This window comes from Anolis carolinensis, chromosome 6 (assembly GCF_035594765.1).
Source record: "Anolis carolinensis isolate JA03-04 chromosome 6, rAnoCar3.1.pri, whole genome shotgun sequence".
NCBI lineage: Eukaryota > Metazoa > Chordata > Lepidosauria > Squamata > Dactyloidae > Anolis > Anolis carolinensis.
The window spans coordinates 35293149-35312303 of NC_085846.1; the positions used below are offsets into that span (position 1 = coordinate 35293149).

Below are 19155 nucleotides of genomic sequence, written 5' to 3' on the forward strand. Positions count from 1 at the left end.
AAAAAGAACACGAGTGACAACTGCTGACATCTACAGATAAAATACAGAAGATGTAATTTCTCAAAATAAGAACCACCATCTTAAGGGTCATCCACACCGTAGAATTAATGCAGTTTAACATCACTTTAACTGCCATGGCTCAATGCTATGGAATTCTGAGAGTTGTAGTATGGCCTGCACACTATAGCAGAGAAAACTAAAGACACTGTAAAACTACAATACAACATGTGAATTTTTGGGGTTGTTGTATGTTTTCCGGGCTGTATGGCCATGTTCTAGAAGTATTCTCTCCTGACGTTTCGTCCACATTTATGGCAGGCATCCTCAGAGGTTGTGAGGTATGTGAATTTTTCTTCAGTCATGGCCAGTCAGTATAGGAAATGTATATCCACAAACTGGTTATTGTTTGCTGCATAAAGTGATCTTGACATCTGAAGTAATACCAAAAAGTTTACCAGACTGAAAAGGGGCACATACAAAGATTTCAGAGTCATGGTTTCTAGAAATACACAATTTGACTCTTTCCTTGAAAGCTGATCTTCTGGAATCCCAAAGAAATAGTATATGTTGTGGTGGGGTGTGTGCTATGCTCCATCTTCATTAGTGGCCACAACATAGCCAAACAGATAGGGGCAAAGAGGAATCCATTACAATTGACTTCATCTTCTTTCTAAAAATTGCTCAAAACTTAAATGCAAGTGAGGCTGTTAGAATGGCTGCCACCTGATCACTGCCCTCCCTGTTTCCAAGATGCTGCACACTTTGGGGTTTGAGCTCAGTAAAACTACATAATCCCCTTCTCAATGTTTTTAATCCACAAATTCTTTCAGTGACTTGGTTTGAGATTTGGTATCCAAGTTCTCATAGGGATTCCCCCAAATTGGCTCTGAAAAATATGCAAAAATACATACACGAAGACTGCCAATATACAGAGTGTTTCAAAAAGAACTCCCTATTCACCATTTAAATTAAATGGTGAATAGGGAGTTCTTTTTCAAATACCCTGTATTTGTCTAGCTAACTGCATAGGCTTCAATGCAATATGCTTCTGCAATAGTACTACACACCAGTAGCAATAATTTCACTATATGCGTATTAAGCTTTCAATAGAGTAGAGTGTTTCGATAGCAAACTCTGTTGGAAACATTCAACTGTAACAAGTGCTTCTGGAGAACAGGCTCTTGAATTTTATCAGGCCTCCTCAGTTAGAATTCCTGCTAAATTATACAACTCCTTAACCTTGCAAATAATTAAATACATTCCTGGACATTACTACCAAAAATGTATCACCAGATTCAGAAATAACATGGAAGGAACAGGGATAGATTCCTTAATCATAGCAAAGAATAATAGTTCAACATTTGTCAGCAAATGTTTTATTCAAAATTAAACAAAATACACAAATGAAATGAAACAAAGAAGAGTAAGAAAACCATGAATAAGTAAACAAACAGTTTGTATCTTCTAGAGACTACTAGATGGTTTCCTCCAAAATGTATCAAGGGATGACATTTTCTTTCACCAACTTTCTTATTTCTTTATGGTTTCTATTTTAATGGCCAGAAGTACAGATCTAGGCTTTTTCATATACTGAGGATGTGTGCTTGCCCTTTCTCTATCTTTTGTGTTTTTTGCTTCATCTGTAGGCAGTTACAGCAGGAGTGGATACAGTGAAATCCCATTCTTTCCCATCTCAAACTTTATTTCCATTTACTGCAGATATGCTGCTGCAAGCCAACACAGAATGTCAGTGCCTCTCATGCCCTCCCGCAGTGTCCTCCCAGTGACAATAACACTAAAAATATTTTCAAATACAGGATAAGAAGGCAAAGTTGGGTGGGTTTTCAAGAAACAGATATTGGTATTAGCAACCTTTGCATAACTATACAGCAGACCATTGGTATATGATGGAGTTGGGTTCATGCCCTCTCATGGATATCAAAATCTGTAGATCCTCATTCCATTATATGGCATAGTAAAATGGTATTCCTAACAGAAAATGGCAAAATCAAGGCTTTTTTTTGGATTTTTGAGGGGAGGAGGCATTTTCAGGCCATGGATGGTTGAAACCATGAATACAGAATCCATGGATAAAAAGGCAGACTATACTGCAAGGTAGTTAGATTGCTTGTCACTCTCTAGGACAAAGCTTTCCAAACTGTGTGTCGCAACACATTAGTGTGTTGGCTGCATTGCTTAGGTGTGTCACGTGAACATAACCAGAAAACTCTGAGTCTATGTGAAATAAGCAATGAATTATGTATTTTAAAATATACAAATGAAAGGTTTTTATTAGGTATTTTGTGTCCCATATATTTTGCTATTACAATTTATATATCTATCTATCTATCTATCTATCTATCTATCTATCTATCTATCTATCTATCTATCTTATAAGGGGTTCGTTTAGCATCTAGTTCACTGGTAAAATTGAATTACTGTGTTGCAAAGTGATGCATGTTTAGACAGCTCTGCTCTAGAGTTTAGACACATCATGTTTAAGGTAGCTTCCTGTTTGTTTGTTCACATCCACTCTCTTCCTGCATTGCATTGACTTTCCTTTGTTCCCTGGGGTCTCATTTTCTTCTTTTCTCTGCTTGCCCTCCATGAAGCATGTGAGAAAGGGGCTTCTTTAAATGAAATGGTCCAGCTCTCCAGGGAGCATGTAGTACTCTTTCTTTTCTTACCTTTCTTCAATAAGATGAACCTGTGTTGATTATGCACAATTATACATGAGTGACATTACTTTTAGATATCTTATAAAAATTTCTTTATCTGCTAGACTTTGGGTGTTAGGTGGAGTGGACTGGTGAACTGTTCAACTTCTGTCCAGTTAGCTTTATAGAAATTATATCTTTTGTGGAATGGGACACTTTTTGGTCTTATAGCTGCATATGCTACGCAGCATATTGGTCTGTGTTGTGTGTTAGGTATCGGGTTTAATACTCTTTTGATGCATTGGTGGATTATGCTTTCATTTACAAAAATCAGCTCAGGGTTATAACCATGCTTCCATCGGCTGCTATTAAATGATGGTGGTAATTTACTATCATGAAGGGGGCTTATTCTACTAAAGAATATAGTTTTCCTACCTTTTTTGGTATAGAATATACAGTCAGCCCTCGCCATTCACTGGGATTAGGGGCACAGAAGTGGAAAACTAGATACCTAAGAGAACACCTCTCTAGGAATCTCTAGGTCTTCCTATGTATAGTCAACTTCCCCTGGGGGTTGAGTTTGACATCTAGCAGAAATGTACCACAGAACCACATTGGAGGACCTAGGGATACCTAGAGTCAATACTACTCAAATACATGGATAATCAAACTTGCAAATGTGGAAGGATGACTGTATTCAGGTATATTAATACATAACTTCTTTAAGAATGCATCACCATTGCCCTTAACTTTCCACCTGTGAGACACCTCACAATCACTTTCCTTTCCTATCACTTGAGTCAGATGGTGTATTTCACCAGGACACTTCAAAGCTCCTCATTAATGTGAGCACTGTTAAGAAAACACTTGCTTAAAAAAATCCCATCCCCAAACGGTGGCTCTGAGCACATCCCCATAGACAGACACTGCTGGAGGTTTAATCAAGCCATTTTCAACTGATACAGGTTAATTCACTACACATCACCAATGGCTGAGATGACAGCATTGGTGCTTTGGGGTTAATGCAGATGTCATGCCACTAATAATAAGTTAGATTATTATAGTGCATTGAATGGTGTGAAGGTACTCACACTGCCTCCTCCTGGGGTGTGTTTGATATTATCCTTTGATCCACACTTGGATTGAACATGGCTAAAGTCCAGCTTCTTATCAATCACCGCGACCTTTATGGCCAGAAAAAGAACACGAGTGACAACTATTGCCATCCACAAGTAAAACACATTAAAAAGTAACTACTCAAAATAGGGACCATCCTCTTAAATGTGATTTACTGTACACCCTAGGATTAATGCAATTGGACAGCACTTTGTCATATCTCAATGTGATTTGGTGAAGAACCAGCACACTTTAGCAGAGAAGGCTAAAAACATGGTAAAACTTCCTTTGTGCCTAAGTGGGCATATTGTATGAGCACAAAACAAGGAAAGTACCACCTGTGTTACTTTGGATGACTGGGGATGACAGAAATGGTGACAGCCAGCCAACAATGGAGAGAGGCCCTGCCACCTATGAAATTCCATCTGGAATTTACAGAATGTATAAGAATATAATAATATTATACATTTAAAACAGAAAGAATTAATTCCTGATACATACCATTGATTGGAACAATCCAACAGGAATGGTTTTAAAACTGTTTTTAAAATTTCATTAAAACTGTGATTTGAGAACTCTTTTGTGAATATTTCAAAAATAGAGACCTCACTAAAATCACAACTGCTAATAAAGTAATAATGAATACGTGCCAATGTATGTATGTGCAAGGCTAAGTTTCCACACCCAGTATATCACTGCACTCATTAGTCTGTCCAAAAATACAGAAAAGGGTTGCTGAGGCAATCTATACTTTGTGAATGTGATCTATTATTTAATTATTTCTAAAAGTAATGTATTTTGTGCATTCTGAGAAGAGAGGCAGCAAAATGAAAATACCTGAGGATAGCAATTTTATAACTTCATGTAGCTGTCCTATACAAACTGAGTGGACAAAGTGGAGCAATTCCATACTAAACAGCTTGTGTGGAACATCCATAATTAACCTTCTTTTAAGCTACAATCCTATGCACTGAAACCTGCTAAGTGAACTCCACTAATATCCATATGATCTACTTTTGAATATATACACACCAAAGTAAAATATATTGGGATTAATGGAGTTTGCTTAACTCCATTAAATAGTGTTGTCCTGTTAACCTCTTTTGCGGTTTGCAGTGGCTCCTGCCTTTGCCCCATTGAGATGAATGGAATTGTACCAGAGGACATACTGTGTTCTTGTTGATTGAAAAATATTTTGAACTCTCTGCCCTGCAGACTGGCATAACAATCCTATGGGGACAACAAAAGGCAGATGTGCAGTGGAAAAGTCAAGAAATTAAAAACCCTGCTAGCTTTGCACTGAAAACAAATGCACGCACACACACCTTTTTATCTTTTTGCTGCCCCTGTATAACCTTTTCATTTTCTTTCCTATTGCTTCTAGAAGAAGGAAAAATACCTATTTGAGCGGTAGGGGTGATACTCCTGTATTTCACCTTTGTTGGAAGCTCGTTCCATCTGTCTCAGGCATGCCTCTTTTTACTAGCAACTATCATCGATGTGTATATTTATTTACATATTTAATTTGTATGTCACCTTTCTTCCCGACAGGACTCAAGGCAGATGGGTGAAGCTACAGCAGCAGAATAAGGATGCTTCCAACAAAGTGCTTCCTATGGATGGGAATATCTATAACAGTGGTCCTCAACCTGTGGGTGTCCAGATGTTTTGGCCTTCAACTCCCAGAAATCTTAACAGCTGATAAACTGGCCGGGATTTCTGAGAGTTGTAGGTGAAAACACCTGGGGACCCACAGGTTGAGAACCACTGACCTATAATACTCTACTATCCCCAGAGAGGGCCCTTCTACACAGCTGAATAAAATCTCACATTTTCTGCTCTGAACTGGAATATATGGCAGTGTGGACTCAGATAACCCAGTTCAAAGCAGATATTGTGGGATTTTCCACCTTGATATTCTGGGTTATATGGCTGTGTGGAAGGGCCCAGACTCTCCTAGAGACTCCTAGGGAAACTGCCATCAGTGTTTGTGTTCAGGAAGCCTCACAATAATGATTTTAGCTTGGTGAATGGTATATTATCATGACATTCATGGCCTTTATATGAGAGTACAGAAAGCTAAATTCCTTTGGCCCCAGAAGGAAATACATCAATATACAACGTATTTATGGAAACTCACTAATATGCACAACTTCATACTCAGACTTTAGTAGAAGGGCAGAACATTAAAACATGTAAAGTGGGATTATTAATGAACAGATACTGGGACATCCAGCAAGAACACGGATGCGGGACGTCTCCCACCTCAATGTTGCTAGATTTCCAATTCATGAATTCTTTCAGATTGATTTTTCTAGAGAAGAAAGATATCTAAGTCTTCATAAGGATTCCCACAAATAGGCTCTCCAAAAAAAATGCTTGAATACATACACAAATACCAGAAATACATTTGTCTAAGTGCATAGGCTTTTCAATATGATACGATTCAGCAGTAGTATCACACACCACTAGCAATAATTTCACTATATGTGTATTAAACTTTCAGTGGAGTTGTGTTTCTTGCTTGCAGAGCTGTTACAAGTACCTCTGGTGAACAAGCTCTTAAATTTTATCAGACTTCCTCATTTAAAATTCTTTCAAAGTTATACAACATCTTAACCTTACAGATAATTTGATGCATACCTGGGCATTACTTCTTTAACTAAAAACTGTTACCAGATTCAGAAATAGCATGGAAAGAACAGGGATAGATTTCTCAATTACAACAAAGAAGAATAGGTCAACATGTGTCAGCAAACATTTTATTCAAAATTAAACAATATACACACATGAAATGAAACAACTAGGAGTATAAAAACCATGAGTAAGTAAACAATAACATGGTGTACCTTCTGGAGACTACTGGATGGCTTCTTCCAAAATGAATCCAGGGATGACATTTTCTTTTTATCAGCTTTCTTATTTCTTTATGATTTTTATTTTAGTGGCTTTAAGTATAGATCTAGGCTTAATCGCATATTGAGGGTATGTGCTCTCCCCTTTTTCTGTGTATAGCTATTTACATACACTCAAACAAGAGACACTGGAGGGAGATACTGCTTGCTTTGTCTGTAGGTAGCTACAGCTTTGGATGGTTGAAATCATGAAAGAATAAATGGATAAGAAGGTTGACTATACTCAATGGTAGTTAGTTTGCATGTCACTCTCTAGGGGTTTAGGCACATCATGTTTATGGTAGCTTCCCGCATGTGTGTGTATGTGTTTATTTGTGTATTTGTTTGTTCTCATACACTTTCTTCCAGCATCATATTGCCTTTTGTTTTCTGGGGTCTCATCTGCTTTGACAACCACTCTCTTTCCCTGCCTCTCCTCCATGAAGTATCCGAGACAGGAGCTTCTTTAGTTAGGTGAAATGGTCCTGTTGTACGGTTAATAATAATAATAGTAATAATAATCTTATTTATACCTCACCCCCACCCCTCTCCAAAGGGACTCGGGGCAGCTTACAACACATAATAATACAAAAATATGAGCAATACATGGTAAACAACAAAATAATAATTATCATTATTATTTAGTGCAATTTAAAGTACCATAAGTATTAATAAATAACAATGTAAAAACTATCTAGGTATATATCACTATTTAACCAGCAATTTTTTAAATCAAACTATCCAGCGGTTATAATTAACAATCCTGTGGTCATTCCAGATCCTGTCTGGTGGTTTCCAATACTGCTTAGCCATTCTCAAAGGCTTGCTTAAACAGCCAAGATTTTAGCTCCTTCCTGAGTTAACAAAGTGGGTGCTTGTCTTATTTCCTTGGGGAGAGCATTCCAGAGCCGGGGGGCCACTATCAAGAAGGTCCTCTCCCTCGTCCCCACCAACCTTGCTTGTGAAGGAGGTGGGACTGAGAGAAGGACCTCCCCTGCTGATCTTATAGTCAGGACAGTAAAGACATCTTTTAAAAACCCAATACACAAGACAGACTTCTCTGCTGCAATGAATAGCATGCATCTGCACAAACAGCTCTTACAGTTACCTCACCCGACAGAACACAGAAATATCAATGTACAAGACCAAGCCAAAATAGTGAGTTTTGCAGAAAATATTGCAAAGAGATTAAATTACACATACAAGCTATGTAGCTTCATGAAGATATGTAGCACTTGCTCTGAGTAAAGGGTATACACATTTTGCAGTGCATGCTAGAGAATATGTTTTTGATGTTTTTATATTAAATACGATGCAAAATTAGCAGACGTACAACTACATGTAAAAGCATCAAAATGGGACACACGCACCCAAAAGAACCAATACAGGAGGATTGAGAATGTTCAGCAATCACCAAACACTATTAAATGTTGCATCTCAGTTGGGAAAAGACGACAGAGGAAAACAAGAGGGGCAGGAAGAGAGGAAGTGTTAACTGGCTTGCTTGAGCCCCTAACAGTTTACAGTGTCCTTGAGGAAGGCATGGGTCCCTGATCCAGGAGGAACCTATTAGCAGATCAGTATGTACTGCAACATTTTGGTACAAATTTCACCTGTCTGTATCCTGGCTCCCTATTCGAGATTCTATGAGACACCTAACACTAAGCACCAGCTCCTTCTTTACTTCTTATTATGCATCCACAGCCCTTGCTAAAAGTAACCCTAAATTCCTTGAAAAGTAAAAGTATGAAGCAGAATGGGTTATCTGAACTAAAACTAGTTGAGTTAGTTGGCTTATAATAATAACAAAACTTTATTAATAACCTGCCCTATCTCCCTGGGGTGGAGGGGGGTCTCAAGGTGGTTTCCAAACAAAAAGTGGAAAACATTCAATGAAAAAGGCTTCATTTTCAAAATTTATTTGGGAGTATATAATGTATGTTTCACTAAAGAATATACCCTTTTGGTATAGAATATACAGTCAGACATAAGAAAGCACTGTTCTAGAAATCTTTAGGTCCTCCAGTGTAACTTTATGGTTGACTTCCATTGGAAGTTGATTTGGAAGTTGGAAGCTGACCACAGAATTGCATTGGAAGACCTAGGAATTTCTGGAGTCCATACTACTCAAATCCACGAGTAATCAAATTTGCGAAAGTTATACCCGCAAATGTGGAAGGATGACTGTATTCAGATATGTCTGTATATACAGTAGAGTTTCACTTATCCAACCTTCCCTTATCCAACGTTCTGTATTATCCAGCACAGTCTGCCTCCTGCCCGGATCCACAGCTGCTTCTCTAGGCAGCAACGTGCAGCAGGCCAACATGCCCAACAACAACACAAGTGCAGCCATGCTCCCAATCAAGTGGCAGACTTGTTGTAAAACATGATGTTGTGGTGCTTAAATTGTGAAATCATAACGTAATTTGACATTTAATAGGCTTTTCCTTAATCCCTCCTTATTATCCAACATTTTCGATTATCCAACGTTCTGCCGGCCTGTTTATATTGGATAAGCGAGACTCTACTATAATAATTTTTCAAGATACCTCCTAGACTGCATCACTTTTTCCTTAACCTATGAGACCCCGCATGATCCTTTCTTTTCCTCTTGTCTGAGTCAGATGGTGCATTTTACCAGGATACATTCAAAGATCCCTGTTAAAGTAAGCACTATTAAGAAAGCACCTACTTAAAACAATTCTATTTCCAAACTGAAGCTCCGAGCACATCCCCATAGACAGACACTGCTGGAGGTTTAATCAAGCCATTTTTGACTGGTAACAGGTTAATTCACTACACATCACCAATGGCTGAGCAGACAGCATTGGTGCTTTGAGGTTAATGCAGATGTCATGCCACTAATAATAAGTTAGATTATTATAGTGCATTGAATGGTGTGAAGGTACTCACACTGCCTCCTCCTGGGGTGTGTTTGATATTATCCTTTGATCCACACTTGGATTGGACATGGCTAAGGTCCAGCTTCTTATTAATCAACTGCACCTTTGATAGCCAGAAAAAGAACACGAGTGACAACTGCTGCCATCAACAAATAAAATACAATAGATTTAACTACTCAAAATAGGGACCACTGTCATAAACATCTCACACTATAGAATAATGCAGTTTAACACCACTTTAACTCTTATGGCTCAATGCTATGGAAGTCTTTGAGTTGTGGTTTGATGAAGAACCAGCACACTTTAGCACAGAAGGCTAAAGGCATTGTAAAACTACAATGCAGCATACGGATTTTAATTTAGTCATGCCCAGTCACTATGGGGAAAAATCATATATTGATTATTGTGTGCATCATAAACTGGTCTTAAAATCTGAAATAATACCAAAATGTTTATCAGGTTCAAGGGAGGCACATACAAAGGTACTACAGTTATAATCTCTAGAACTACTCAATTTTGGCTCTTCTCCTGAAACGTGAATGCAAAATTGGAACGGAGTTTCTGCATAGCAGTGTATGTGGTAAGGTTCATGCTTCATTTTATCTATGTTAGTTGGCATGGCATAGCCACATGTGTAGAGTCAGTATTAGCATCCACAAAAGTTGGTCAAAGAAGAGTCTAATGCAGATGGTTCCATCCTCTATTTTTTTTTTTTAAATTGCCCAGAGCTTAAATGCAAATCCTGAGTGAGGCAGTAAGAAGGGCTGCCACCTCATCACTGTCGTCCCTCTTTTCAATAAGCTGCACATGTTGGGGCTTGACTCAATAACATTGAGAGAAAAATGTTGCCAAAGTGGAAGACTATTGTATGGGCACAAAAAGGTGGAAGTGCCACCTTTATTGCTCTGATGAGTGGGGATAGCGGTAATAGTAGTAGCCAGCCAACAATGGATAAAAAGCACTGCCACCTCTGAAATTCAATTTAACTTTCAGAATGTATAAGATCAGAATACAGGCATTGTTTTAAAAATCATTTTAAAATTTGTACTACAACTTGATGCAAACACTCTTGAGTGAATATTTCCAATATGCAGACCCCATACAACAAACTATTTTTAACTGTTTAAAATGCCATCTGCCAGGAAGGTAATAATGAAGATATGCCAAGATATGAATGTGCAAGGATGAGCTCATCCACCTATTGATAGCCAGTCTGTCCAAAAATATAGAAAAGGAGTGTTAAGGCAACCTACACTTTGGGAATTTCACCTATTGTTTCATTGTTTTCAAAATAGGTGGATTTTGTGCATTCTGAGGAAAGAGGCAGCAAAATGACAAGACCTGAGGACAGCAATTTGATAACCTCATGTAGATGTCCTATAAAAACCGAGCAAACAAATGCAATTCCATATTAACAGCTTGTGTAGAACATCCATAATTAAATTTTCTTTAAGCTACAATCATATGCACTGTAATATGCTAAGCAAACTCCTCTGATATCCACACAACAGTAAATCATATTGAGAATAGTGGATTTTGCTTAACTCTGCTAACTAGGATTGTCCTGCTAATCTTTTTTGCAGTTTGCAATGGTTCTTGCCTTTGCCCCATTGAGATATATGGGATTACACCAGCGTGCATACTATACTGTTGTTGATTGAAAAGTACTATGCACTCTCTGCCCTTTTAAAGATAAAATCATCATTAGAAGAGACCACAAAGGCCATCCAGTCTAACCTGCTGTCAAGCAAGAAAACACATTCAAATACACTCCTGACAGATGATACCCAGAAACCAAACAAATTTGTTCAGACGTTTGGCAAAAACAGTAAAAAGTAACTGCTCTGAAGAACTCATTATAGGCAAGGAACAGTACAGGAGTCTGTTTTTCCATCCTAGGACTGGAGATAAAATTATTCACATTTCTCTTAGAATATGCAATATTATTCAAGTAGAAATGAATTCAAACCAAACTTCTCTTGTATGCAGAGAGTTATATTGCTAGAAATCACTGAGATAGTTCTAGAGAAAAACATGAAAATGATGAGTAAGAAAGGCAAGAAACAACGCAATCTGCTATGCTCAATTTAGCTGTGTATCTGCAGCCTGGTAGAAAAATCCAATAGGGTCAAGGAAGAGCAAGTGTGTGATGGAAGAGTCAACAAATTCAAAGCCCTGCTAGCTCTGTAGTGGGTAAAACTTTCTGCTGTCCCTAGTTAACCATTTCACTTTCTTGCTTCTAGAACAGTGGTTCTCAGCCTGGGGTCCCCAGATATTTTTGGCCTACAACTCCCAGAGATCCCAGCCAGTTTCCTAGCTGTTAGGATTTCTGGGAGTTGAATGTCAAAAACAGGTTGAGAACCACTGTTCTAGAAGAAGTCTCTCTCTCTCTCTCTCTCTCTCGAGAGAGAGAGAGAGAGAGAGAGAGAGAGAGAGAGAGCGAACGAACTGTAGGGGTAATGGTCCTGCATCTCACCCAATCTCTGAGGGCCTATCCCATCTACCTCTTTTCACTGGCAACCATAATCAGATTTTAATTCATTTAATGTATATGTCAGCTTTCTCCAAGAGAGGGGCCTATGTTGTACTGGAGAAGCTATGGCAGCAGAGCATGAGCAAGGATGTTTTCAACAGAAGACTTCCTATGGATAGGGAGGGCTTCAGCATTTTACCTTCCCTGGATACACTCTCAGGGAAAGGTGCCTTCAGGTTTTCTTGTTCAGGAAACCTCACAATTATACTTTCAGGTTGGTGAACAGTGAGTAATCTTGACATGCATGGCAGTTAGGCGAGAGAGAAAAAGCTACATTCCTTTGGCCCAGAAAGAAAGAAATCAACTTATAATGCGCTAGCTATTTTGGAAACTCATCAGTGCCGATTACAGAAGGACAGAGCACTAAAACATGCAAAGTGAGCTATTAATGAACAGATACTGGGGCATCCTGCAAGAATAAGTATGTGGGATGTGTAACCCCCATCTCCATGTTGCTGTACTGCATCTCTCATAATCCCTCACTATTAGCTATGCTGACTAGGGCTCATCAAAACTGCAATCTAACAACATCCTTATCTTTCACTTTCCCATTAGGACCTCCTCCAAACATTGCTGGTCAAAGACCAAGTGCAAGTACCTGAAACAGATCTGAACAGAAAGGGGTTCCTACACCTAGGCTAAAATTGAACCCACCCAAATATTCTTGCATTTCATGAAACCTAAACATGTAAACATTGTTGGGAAATGTGCATTTTATTGGTTTATAATCATTTATATTCTCCTTTTATGGAATGGTTGGCTAGAACAGGTCTCTAACAATATGTAGAACACTCACTTCTCACCACTGGAAGTCAATGACTCCACAACAAGGCATATAAACACATGTAAGAAGTAAGTGCCCCACAAATATTCTCTCTATGTCATCACTTTGAGTGTTTCCTCAGCCTCTATGTATTTTCTAAACTATGTGAAAATCTAGTGAATACAAATGAAATCTGAGCATTGTGTAATCTCAAAGATCCCATTCATCTTTTTTGAACAAAAGTGGACTAAGATCAGAAGCAGAAAAAAAAACTTCTTCAAAAATCAATTTAAGATGGAAAGAAACAAATGACAAGTCCATTCATTTTTTCACAGTGCAATGGTTATCATGTTGTGGGAAGGCCCCTTGTGAGTGCAGGACAGCCAGGACAAAAGTCAAACGTTTCTGAAAGGGACCAGGTTCACTTTCTGTTCAGTACTTTATATGTTGTAGCAGAGCTTTAACACTGCAGGAACCAGAAGTGTAGTGCTATCAACAAAGGCTGTCATGTAGCAACCACAACAACTTCTCCCAACTTTTGGACTCCACCCCCATCCTGCCTCCTTTCCCAACTAGCTGGTTTCAAGAAAGAGTTTTATTACTTTGTTATAGTTAATTATAATACCTATGTTGGGTTTACATACCAATAAATGGTTGTTTTTTGTTTTGTTTTTTTGCACAGTACAGTACTACAGAGATCCTTTGATTTAGATGCTCACATGCCAAAAAGATGGTTTCAGGGGGAGGAGGGATCAGAAATTTAGAAGGTGGCCACTGAAACACTGGCACAAATTAAAGGGAGATAGCACCTCATCTAAACATTGGATGTTGTTGAACATGGAAATATAAGATCTAGTGGACATACCTTTCCACCCCCAGGCTGATGCTTCAAATTCTCAGTGGAGCCAATCTTAGACTTGATGTTCTTCAGGTCTGGCATTGGGACAGGAGCTGTCTGCAAGCGACTCTTGGCCGAAGCAGGAGATTTGGGTGGAGTGCGCACCACTGCCACCTTCTTGGGCTCCCTGTTTGGTGGGGTTGGCAGGGATGGGGTGCGGGACCGGCTGCCAGGAGTTCCTGGAGATCCAGGGCTGCTATAGCCACTTCTATCTCCAGACTTTACTTGTTCACCTATAATTTGAGAGCAAGACAGATATGTAGGCCAATGTAGCATTTTCCCACTCATATAGAACAACTATTGACAAAAGGATTCAACAGCAATTAAATGCAATGTTTTGTGAATAGTGACACCACTATATGATTGTAAAAGAAGGCCACAACTATAAATGGCATATTTTGGCACCCCGTGATCAACACAACTTTCAAATACTTTCTATGAAAAAGTGAGTACACAAAGATAAACACAGCTATATTGGTTTAATCCAACAATATTTTAATTATGAAATTGGTAAAGATATTAACCTAAAACTCAAATTAAGTGGGTTTTGTACCATATCCAAACATCAGAATTAGCTAAGTTGAGAGTCATTCTGTATAGAGAGGAAAACACCAATGCTATATTTGTCATTCTGTAGAGAGAGGAAAACACCTCAGGGAGACAGCCACTCCTGGCCATCACAATTTTCCTGTCCAGACATTCAAAAAGGTCAGAAACAGAGGGAGCAGAGCTCTTTTGGGTTCTCCCAGGATGGACTAAGCTCTTGCCTATTGCCATTCTACACAGAGAAGGGTGGACTTCACTTTTTGATAAGGTTTAAGGTATATTGACCCATGGATAAGTTGTTCCAGGTTTAGGGAAGTTGACTTTTTTGACCAAAATGTATAGATGTATGAATATATAGAGTAACCGAACTAAAGGAATAACAACTTAATACTGGTTTAACCTCTGCTGTAAGCTGGCCATAGAACTGTGCTGGAGAAACTACAAATACCTAGAGAAGTGTTCTATCTAGGAATCTATTGATCCTCCCACATGACTCCATGGTAAACCTCCCCTAGAAGCTGACCACAGAGTTCCACTAGAGGCCCTAGAGATTCCCAGAGTGATAATATTAATCAAATATGTGGATAATCAAATCTGCAAATGTTAACCCTGCAAATAGGTTGTACTGATTGTATAGTAAATGATGAAGGATGGGGGCCATGTTCTGTATCCCTGAGGCACAATCTGTAAGATGGGTGTCATGTTCTGTATCCCTAACCTAACCCTGACCAGACCAGTCCTGATTTGTACTTGAATGTGAGACCAGCAATACATATCAGGTGCTAGGGGCCATATTTCAAAAAAAAAAAAAAGAAAAAGAAAGAAAGAAAGAAAGAAAGAAAGAAAGAAAGAAAGAAAGAAAGAAAGAAACTGGCAAAGCCATCTCTGAGTATTCTTTACCTAAGAAAACCTTTGAAGAAAATAATGGCCAGCTATTTTTAGGTAGACAATTCTGTCCACTTCAATAACTGTTTTATGGTTGTGCTAGTTTGTTTAGTAGTATACTGTATTTTATGTATTATTCTAGTCTTCCAAAAGAGAAGTGGAATGGAAATTATTTTAATGCATAATATTTCACTCATAAGGATAAGTGTGAATACAAATATCTGGAATTTGTAGGGTTTTAGGCCAATGACAGAAAATTGTCTTGAATTTCTTTGAAATGAAAAAGATCAGAAAACATGCTGTTTTGTTTTGTTTTTACCTTTCTCAGATTTTGCTGCTGTGTTTGGGGGCCTCCTCTGCTCCTTCTTTGCAGCTGAAACATCAAAATTAATCTTTCAGTGATCTATTTGTTGGTTATTTGTTCTTAGCAAAACAAGATCACCTATACAAGATCACCTAAACAATTCCCACATGCTGAAAACATACAGTATGATTCTAGAAATTTAAATACAGAGAACATTGTTCTTATCTATACAATTCACTACTGTGAAATTCATGACCTGGTTGTACAAGTTCATGGAAAATTCAGCTTAGGATAACAAGGCGAAATAATATTAAGTAAAAATGCTTCCAGGGAGACTGCCCTTGGTTCTCCTAACCAAACGGGACTGTGCGGGTATTCAACAATTTCCTCCGTGACAGAATTTTTTTGTGGTAAGGAAAAAGCATAGAAGCAGTAACAGGAAAAGGTAGAATTGTTATAAATATTGAGGTTCAAAACCTATGAATATTCTGTACCCAAGGTGGATAATCTATATATATAAAAATGTAATGTGCGTTTTTATTATGGAGTAAACAACAAAACCACTGAACCCAATCACACCAAATTTGGCTACAAAAGACATAGTCATCCTATCTATGTCTTTCAAACAAAAAAAAAACCCTAGAAAAATAAAGTCCAAATTAGAGAACGAGGATAAGCATTTTCCCCCCGGCTACCAGTTGGAAGGGTAGGCCCCTCCCACTTTGTCTCCTAGCAACCCATTCAGCCACAATGGCACCCAGAGCCTCTTCACTCAGGCCTCTTCCACACTGCCTATAAAATACAGATTATCTGATTTGTACTGGATTATATGGCAGTGCAGACTCAAGGCCCTTCCACACAGCTATATAACTCAGAATGCCAAGGCACATAATCCAAAGTATCTGCTTTGAACTGGATTACCTTGAGTCCACACTGCCACATAATCCAGTTCAGTGTGGATTTTATACAGCTGTGTAGAAGGGGCCTCATATAATCCAGATCTAGGCAGATAATATACAATTATAAATATAATATATAATAATTACTGTGGTATAATAACACACAACAATATAATCTCTAAAATCAGGACAGTAAATAAAGAGCAACACTTTGAAAGCAGGGAAATTCCACAGAGGAAACAACCAGGGCCAGTTAATACCTCCCAAGACAGGATTCCCCCCAGGCAGGAAGCAGCCAGGCTTTGAAGCTGGCAAGGCCATTAAATGCTAATCAAGGTGACTAATTGCAGCATTCATACTTGCCACACCGAGACTATTCATTGCTATTCAACCTGGCCAACCAAGGATTCCGCAAGGTAGAAAGCGGCCAGGCTTGCAAGCAGCAAGGCTATTCAGTACTGTTCAACCTGGCCAACCAAGATTTCCCCTAGATAGAAAACCCCCAGGCTTTGAAGCCACAAGGCTACTCCGTCCCATTCAACCTGCCCAAGGAAGGATGTCCCTACATAGAAAGTGGCCAGGCTTTGAAGCAGCGAGGCTATTCAGTGCAATTCAAGTTAGCCAAAAACCCATTCCCCTAAAACGCAAGTACCCAGCCTTTCAAACAGCAAGCCTATTCCACTATATTCCAGCTCACCAAACAAGGATTTGCATAAGAAGAAAACGGCCAGGCTTTGAGGCTGCAAGGCTATTCACTGCTATTCCACCTGGCCAACAAATGATTCCCATAAGCCACAGCAACGCGTGGCCGGGCACAGCTAGTTATACAATAAAAATACCTTTGGTAGGCCCCTATGTCACTTTAATTAAAATTCCTACATTTAAGTCCCTTATCAATTTCACTTGAGATAGATAAAACTTTGTCGACTTTGAGGATTTTTGTCTTGTCATCTCAGAGTATGCTTCCTTTTGCACTGCTCTTGGTCATAGCTACAGCAAACAAGAATACACCAAGAAAGGTCATTAAGGGGTCAGACCAGTCTGTGGGTAGCTACAAAATGCCCACTGGATGATCCAGTTTATCCCAAGGAAAGCCACTAAATGCGGCCACACCCCAGGTTTAAAAAACATAGGGGAAAGTCCAAAATCTGCATCAGGATTTGGGTTTTCCTATAGATTCCAGCAGTGCAGGCACCTGCAGTCAATTCTCATGTGGAACCCACTGTGGGCATCCCAACAGCCATCCCATAACCTCACAACCTCTGAGGATGCCTGCCATAGATATGGGTGAAACATCAGGAGACAATGCTTCTGGAACATGGCCATACAGCCCGGAAAACTCACAGCAACCCAGCCATCCCATGCTTCCTAGGTTCTGGCAGGGACGCAGAATGGCTGTCTCCTCCTGCCCTCTCCCTGCATGTCACTGCCAGTGACAGGGAGGAAAACGGGGTACCAATAGGGCCTCTGCCCAACGACGCCGAACCAACCTTGGCACAACTGAGCTTCAGAGACACTCCCAAGCAGCCAAGGCTACTCAGGGTGTGCTTGTAAGGCCACAATGTGGTCCAGAACCAGTGTTTTGCTCACCTGTTCCACCCACATTATTTGTTAGTGTAAAACTTCATTGTCTTCAGAGCAGCAGAAAATAAGCTTATCCCCTCTTGAATACAAGGATCCCCTCTTTTTCAATATTTAAACATGGCATCATGTTGTCTCTTAGCCTTCTTTTCTTCAAGCTCAACCTACCAAGCACTTTATGGAAATCTTGAAAGGGTCTGGCTTCCAGACCATGGCCCTATCCCACTTAGCCCTAAGCACTAAGGTCAGAACTTTGAATGTTGAATTGGAGGGATGAAAGGGGCTCTATAATCATATTCAGCTGGCTATGGTTACAAAGGTCCCATGAATGTAAACCCAATTTTAAAGAGGTTCCCAATCACATGAGTTCTTGTTGTTGTTGTTGTTTATTCGTTCAGTCGCTTCCGACTCTTCGTGACCTCATGGCCCAGCCCACACCAAAACTTCCTGTCAGCAATCGCTGCCCCACAGTTCCTTCAAGGTCACATGAGCTCTATACCACACTTCGTTGAACATGAATGCAGAGTCATCTTCAGACATAGTTAATGAAAATTTAACTTATTTCTGGATACTCAGGGATGTTGAGGGTTTGTGGCTTACATCCCCAACCCAAGTTGGAGTCCTATGTGTGTTTAGGAAGGTGCCCAAACAGAGTTTGAAGCAACACGAAAGGAAGCTCTCCTCTTACCAAGGCTAGGGGGCGTCTTGGGAATGGTAGGAGTTTTAGCAGGGATCCGAGATGTACCAGCCGGACTCTTCTGGTTTTGTGCCACAGGAGGGCGTGGAACAGCTATCTTGGTTGCACTTTTCATATCTGGACCCTGTCGACAGAATTCAGAAAGGGCAGATTTGCAGTATTTATACTCATAACAAAAAACAGACTGCAAATTGCTAATGAATGATTTCCTTGCATGTTTAAATATTTTCATCCAAAGCTACAAAAACATTAAGTAATATTTAATTGCAGCTCTAATACTGGTTTGTAACCAGAACATGCATACAGGATTTTACCACATGCTTATTATGTGTATTGTATGTGGCTTGCAACGCACAAAATGCTTTTGTTGCCTAATCACATTTGATTTTAGAAAATTCTTCAAGTATAAATTAGTGACTTTCATGGTAAATTACAGTGAAGAAAGAAACTTGTTAACTAAGAGCCAAGATAACAGA

The 19155-nt window shown here is 39.3% G+C and overlaps 1 protein-coding gene across 35 annotated transcripts in view; it reads right to left on the reverse strand.

Annotated features, from left to right (window-relative positions):
• Nucleotides 1–19155, reverse strand: part of mapt (microtubule associated protein tau) — a 104654-nt gene that overhangs the window by 21777 nt on the left and 63722 nt on the right. For 26 of the 35 annotated variants that reach the window (XM_062983905.1, XM_062983901.1, XM_062983892.1 and 23 more), the window contains 5 exons: nucleotides 18671–18803; nucleotides 15518–15571; nucleotides 13735–14000; nucleotides 9584–9676; nucleotides 3749–3841 (listed from right to left, as the gene is read on the reverse strand). In XM_062983905.1, the coding sequence (XP_062839975.1) occupies nucleotides 3749–3841; nucleotides 9584–9676; nucleotides 13735–14000; nucleotides 15518–15571; nucleotides 18671–18803 (639 nt within the window). Of the gene's footprint in view, nucleotides 1–1360; nucleotides 2708–3748; nucleotides 3842–9583; nucleotides 9677–13734; nucleotides 14001–15517; nucleotides 15572–18670; nucleotides 18804–19155 lie in introns of those variants that run through there. The other 9 variants (XM_062983908.1, XM_062983923.1, XM_062983911.1 and 6 more) reach the window with 4 other exon arrangements.